The sequence below is a fragment of the Urocitellus parryii genome, chromosome 11 (assembly GCF_045843805.1).
Source record: "Urocitellus parryii isolate mUroPar1 chromosome 11, mUroPar1.hap1, whole genome shotgun sequence".
In the NCBI taxonomy this organism is placed as follows: domain Eukaryota; kingdom Metazoa; phylum Chordata; class Mammalia; order Rodentia; family Sciuridae; genus Urocitellus; species Urocitellus parryii.
In genome coordinates this window covers 122152061-122157848 of record NC_135541.1, presented here as the reverse complement: position 1 = coordinate 122157848, position 5788 = coordinate 122152061, and the positions used below count along the sequence as shown (strand labels likewise).

Below are 5788 nucleotides of genomic sequence, written 5' to 3'. Positions count from 1 at the left end.
CTTCCTACCACCCAGGTTTCTGCTCAAAGGCTCCCTTCTCAGAGAGCCCGTTCCTGACCCTCCTGTCTGACAGAGGTCCCCTCTCCCATGGAGACTCTCTTCCCTTCCTGGGTTTGCTTTTCTTTTTTCTTTTTGGTAGTGGGGATTGAACCCAGAGGCACTAACCACAAGGCCACCTCCCCAGCCCCAGCCCCTTTATCATAGTTTATCTAGAGACAGGGTCTCACTGAGTTGCTGAGGCTGGCTTGGAACTGGCAATCCTCCTGCCTCAGTCGCTGGGGTTCCAGGCGTGGGCGCTGTGCCGGGCCTATGGTTCGCTGGGCATCATCGCCGTGGCCACCGCTGACGTCACCTTGCACGTGACCTGTTGGTCTGCCTCCCTTGACCACAGTGTTGTGTCCAGGGGGAGGGCCTTTCTGTGTCCTGGAGACTTAGAGCCAAGCCTGGCCACGGGACCCTCCGGACTTTACTGAATGAGGGAGGAGGATGGTGGCGGATGACAAAGTAGCGATCATGAGCGGCGGGCGTCTGCTCTTCCTGTCCAGGTGTGGGGTGCGCCCCGAGGGACCTGACTTTGAGGTCCGTGAACGCTCACCAGTCAGGCTGCTGGGCAGTGCCTGGCCCTGGGTGGCATCTACACCAGCAGTGGGCACCATTCGTAGGAGGCCGAGGTCCTGGGTCCTCCCAGCTGGGGCTTCTGCGTTCCCAGCGGACAGTGGTGGCTTTGCTTAGGTGTCCCTCTGGCCGGTCCGGGGTCTCTGGCACCCGCAGGAAGGGTCTTTCTGGGACAAGACACGGCCATTATGAAGCCGGGTTGTCCTTTCCTTCACTCAGTGACACGTTTTGAGGGCTGCTTTGGACCAGGCCACGGGAGCCGCTGGGAGCAGGGCCGAGGCACCCGCCTCCTCTGGCCAGAGAGCCAGCTTGGAGGGACTGGGGGTACCCGGGGGGACACTCAGCTTGAGTGGGGGTCCCTTCTCAAAGGAAGTGGCCTCATCTCGTCTGAGACCTACTGGTCAGGTAGGGCCTGGGCCGCCCAGGGCTGCAGACAAGGGGGCGACCTGTGCCACTGGGCGGAGCGGGGCTCTTGAGCTGGTGACAGCACCAGCCAAGTGGCCTCTGTCCCTCCTGTGTCTCCTCCTTTCTTTTTGTGGCGCTGGGACTGACCAGGCCTGTGCGTGCGAGGCCGCCTCTCCCAACCCTTCCTGTCCTTCTCCAGGGCAAGATTCTCGGCCCGTGCCGCTGCCCACCTTCCTGGTAGCTGGGGGAAGCCTGGCCTTCGGCTCGCTGCTGTGCGTCGGCATCATCCTGAGGTGAGCCGGGCGGGGGTCTCCGTGACGTCCTGTGTTTCGGATCTAGCTGCCCTTCACCCGGAACCACCGAATGTCCAGGGGCTGGGGACGGGGCGTGGTGTAGAGCCCTGGCCTGGGGAGCAGCGCGCCCTGGGTTCTAGCCCAGCAGCGTGTGCACGCACACACACACACGTGCACACACACGCAACACACACGCACACACACACACGCACACACACAGAGAAGCGCTTTGGGGTCTTGGGAGGCTCCGGCTGGCGGGCGTGGTGGTGCACCCCTGTGATCCCCGTGACTCAGGAGACCCCGGGAGGCAGGAGGATGGCGAGTTTGAGGCTCGCCACAGCGACTTAGAAAGATCCTGTCTCCACATAAAAAAATCTAAGTGGCTTAGGGCCTGGCTCAGTTTCTGAGGCTGGCTTTGAACTTGTGACCTTCCTGCCTCAGCCTCCCAAGCCCCTGGGATCGAAATAATTTTTAAAAAAAATTAAAAAGGGGCTGGGGATACAGCTCAGAGGTCTGGTGCCCTGGGTTCAGTCCCATTTGCACACCCACACCATCTGCTCATCCAGTCATTCACTCAGCACCTCCAGCACACAGAGCGCCCACTGGAAGGCTACCCTGACCCAGCACTGCAGGACAGAGGCCGATAGGGTGGAGATGTCTCATGCGGAGGGCAGACTGGAGAGGTGACTACAGGTGTGTGGGTGAGAGCTACCAACAGAGCCGCTGAGCCGGGCACGGAGGCTCGTGAGTTTCTCAGCAACTTTGCAAGGCCCTGAGAAACTCATGAGACCCTGTCTCCAAATAAAAAATAAAAAGGGCTGGGGATGTGGCTCAGTGATCAAATGCCCCTGGGTTCAATCCCCGGTACCACAAACAAACAAAAAACTTCTTTTAGATAAAGAACTGTTTTTTTGTTTTGTTTTGTTTTTTGGTATAGGGGGATTGAACTCAATCACTGAGCCACATCCCCAGCCCTATTTTATTTAGTGACAGATTCTCACTGAGTTGTTAGGGCCTCGCCATTGCTGAGGCTGGCTTTGAACTCACAATCCTCCTGTCTCAGCCTCCAGAGCTGCTGGGATGACAGGTGTGTGCCACTGTGCCCTGCTCCTACTTTTTAAATTTAGCATTCTAATATAAGCATTTTTTTTCATGTAATTACAAATTCTTTGCAAACCTCACTTTCATTAGCTGCAGATCCCTCTATCCGGGACTAATACCCAAGTTCACTAAACCAGTCTCCCATTATTGGGCAGTTGGATGTTGTTCTGCTTTTATCAACAACACTGTGCTGGACATCTTTGTGCCAGAAGCCTCTCCATAGCTCTGTGCTTCCCGGAAGAGGAGTTCCTTGGTCAGAGGGTCTGAATATTTTGCAACCCAGAGTATAAAGAATCCGTCCTCTATCTTCTCACAGGGGAGGAGAATTCCACTCAGGGACTCAGCAAAACTTCAATAAGCACCCCGCTGGGCTCTTCCTGTGTGGGGCCCTAAGTCGCATTCTGGGGTTGTTTATTCCATTTGGTCAGTGGGCTCAGAGCCCAAGGCAGACGTGGCGCCAACTATCAATGACCTCTCCTCACAAGGACAGGAATGGCCTGCTGATATAAAAAGAAGCCAAGGAAAATGCCCAAATTTTGTTTTTGATGTTGGTTTCCCTTCCTCCCCGTGATGCCTCCTGGAGCTGCTGATATGCATGTGCTGGACTCAGGGAGGCCATCTCTCTCCCACTCTGGGGAACAGGTCAGCCACAAGGTGGTCAGGAGACGGGGGAGAAGAGGCCCGGCTGCCTGGGCTCGGGTGAAGGGCCCCTTCAGGAAGGAGACCGGCCGCACCTTTGAAGATCAATGTCACCATCTCCTCTTTCTCTGAGTTGTCAAGTGACTTCTCTCCGTTGCTGAGCCTGGCTCTGGGCCCAGTGTGGAGCCCCGTGAGCGAGGCTGTGATCAGAGAGATAGATGTCTATCTCCTTCCTGTTTGGCACCGACTTTCCTGTCCGATGAGTCAACCTGTGCCCGGGAGCCCACAGCGTGAGGGTGGCCGCTCTCGCTGGTTGGGTGGGACGGACCAGAGGCTCAGGGAGAGTCGGGGGGAATGGGCATGTCAGGGACGGGAGTGTCACCAACACTGAATGGTGGTTCAAGGGTGCTTCCTGCTGGCCTTGATTTGAAGGAGGCCCATTTTCCTTCCCACTAAAAGAAGACGTGGCTGTTTTGTTTTTTAGTCCTGGGGATTGAGCCCCGGCGGTGGCCTACCACTGGGCCACATCCCCAGCTCTTTTTACTTTTTGTTTTGAGACAGGGTCTTGTTAAGTGGCCCGGACTGGCCTAGAACCTGGGGTCCTCCTGCCTCGGCCTCTGGAGTCACTGGGATCCCGGGCGTGATCCACCATGTCCTGATGTTTCCCTTTTCAAAAATAAATGGATTGGGGACTGAGGACGGAGAGCCTGTGGGACAGGACAGATGAAGGGATGAGCAGGGACTTTGGTGCTCCACCGGGACAACCCGGCCTGCCTCAGCCCCCTTTGTCAATCGGCCTAGCCGAGGAGACCTCCCTTCTTGGGATGCTTGGGAACTCAGCCGCTCCCCGGAGGCTGGCGGAATCTCTGGGGTTGGAGACCAGCTGCCGATGGGATGAATCATCCTCACGCCTTGGAGCCGAGCCTGGGCGCCCCAGACCTCCGGGGCCACCAGCTGTTGGGTTCATCGCAGGGGACCGTCACAGGGGTGTGATGTGTCTGTGTGTGTTTGTGTGCAGGTTCAGGAAGACGTGGAAGACACAGGCCCTGAAAGAGTGCAAGACGGGCGTGCCCCCGCCGTATTCCCTGGGCCAGTCCAAGCCGACCATCGTGCTGGCCCCCCTCCTCTCCCCTCCCGTGTCCCCCAGCAGCCTGGGCTCCGACCACGCCCCGAGCCACAGCCGGCCGGATGCCAGGGACTCGCGGAGCCCTTTCGACATCAGCAACAGAGACTACTTCTTCGCCAGATAGCTGTCTGGTGGCCCCTGGCAGTGGGGGGACAGAGGTGCTGAATCGTGTGGGTGACGCAGCCCACGCTGGCTCTGAAAGACGCTTCTCACTGCCATTCCAGCTCATCTCAGGGGCGTGGGGCACTTGGCTTCACGCTGACGGAAGAGCCTGCGGAAGGTTCTAGACTGGTGGAAATCGGCTTGCTGCACCTGCTCTGAAGGAGGAGCTGGTTGAGCTTTCAAACCGCTCTTCCCAAGCGCTCTGCTTCGGGGGGTCTCAGCGACTCAGGACACTGTGATGAAGCCGCACCAAGACTCGATGGGCCCCAGGGTGTGGAGGAGCCGCCCGGCACCCCCACACCCGGACTCATCTCTGCCCGCCCAACCCTCAGGCAGGGGCAGGGGCTTCCAGGAGGCCTGCCGTGGTGGCTGGCTCCTGCCCCTGCCCAGTCACACCTTGTCCCTCCGACTCTGGAAACCCAAGTGCCTTTGCCATTCTGTTTCCCGGACCTGAGGGTGGCTTTGTGCCAACCACTGAAGCTGGGGAGGGAGCTCTTTCCTGCCTTCCCCCCACACTTGAAAAGCAACTGGTGTGTGAGGGTGAGCGTGAGTGTGTGTGTGTGTGGGGGGGGGTGGGGAATAAGTCTCAGGGCCGAGGGTTTAAGTGGAATCATTACTAGCTCCTCACGAGCGTTGTGCTCACTGTGAATGATAATCCTAGGCTTTTGCTGACTACAGACGCAGCTGTGCCAACTTTGTCCCCCTGTTGGGATCTCAGGGCTTGAGGACAGAAGCAGAGAGGAAGGAGGGGAGTAGGGACAGGGTCTTCAAGGTCCCCTGTGGTAGCTGAGGGGGACCCCAGCTCTGGAAACCAGTTTCCTCTCCCCCCTGCCAGTGCTGGGAGCCAAGCCAGTTGACTTCATCTTGGTGCCGACCGGACCTGAGTGATCGGTGCAGACGGTGTCCGTGTGGAAGGAAAAACGAATCCGGCAAGAATGTGCTTTGTGTTTTCAAAAACCTGCTCTTTTCTCTTGAGGTGCTGGGAGGCCCAGTCTTCTCTGGATGTCGGTTTATAAATCACTTGGGGCCGGGCACAATGATTCTGTTGAGCACCAAACAAGTCCACTCAAAAAAGGAGGAGAAGAAGTTTCCCTTGTGGAGAAGAGATTCTGGTTTCATCCCGTATTTTGTTTTTGTCTTACAAACCGTAAAAATAGTCTCTGCCTCTTCTCTGAATTGGGGAAAAAGTCACTTGTGACTGCCCCCCCCCCGCCCCCCAGGTGGTTAGGAAGGGAAGGGTGTCCCCCTTCCTGTTGTCATGCCGCCCGCCCACGAGTACCCGGCAGGGTCCTAGAAAGTCCCCACTGAGACTCACAAGGGAGGTTCATTTTTCTTTTTTTTTTTTTTTTTATAAAAACCCCTTACCTGGGTTTCTTCCTCTTTTTGTTTTGTTCCTTGAACTGGATTTGGCTCAGCTCCCGTGGAAGCTGTTCAGCGGTGACACCCC

The 5788-nt window shown here is 57.2% G+C and overlaps 1 protein-coding gene across 1 annotated transcript in view; it reads left to right on the top strand.

Annotated features, from left to right (window-relative positions):
* Window positions 1-5517, top strand: part of Il6r (interleukin 6 receptor) — a 42937-nt gene extending 37420 nt beyond the window's left edge. The window contains exons 9-10 of the mRNA XM_026405047.2: window positions 1220-1313; window positions 4072-5517. Coding sequence (XP_026260832.2) covers window positions 1220-1313; window positions 4072-4303 — 326 coding nt within the window. The 3' untranslated portion in view covers window positions 4304-5517. The remainder of the gene's footprint in view (window positions 1-1219; window positions 1314-4071) is intronic.
* Window positions 5518-5788: the final 271 nt, after the last annotated feature.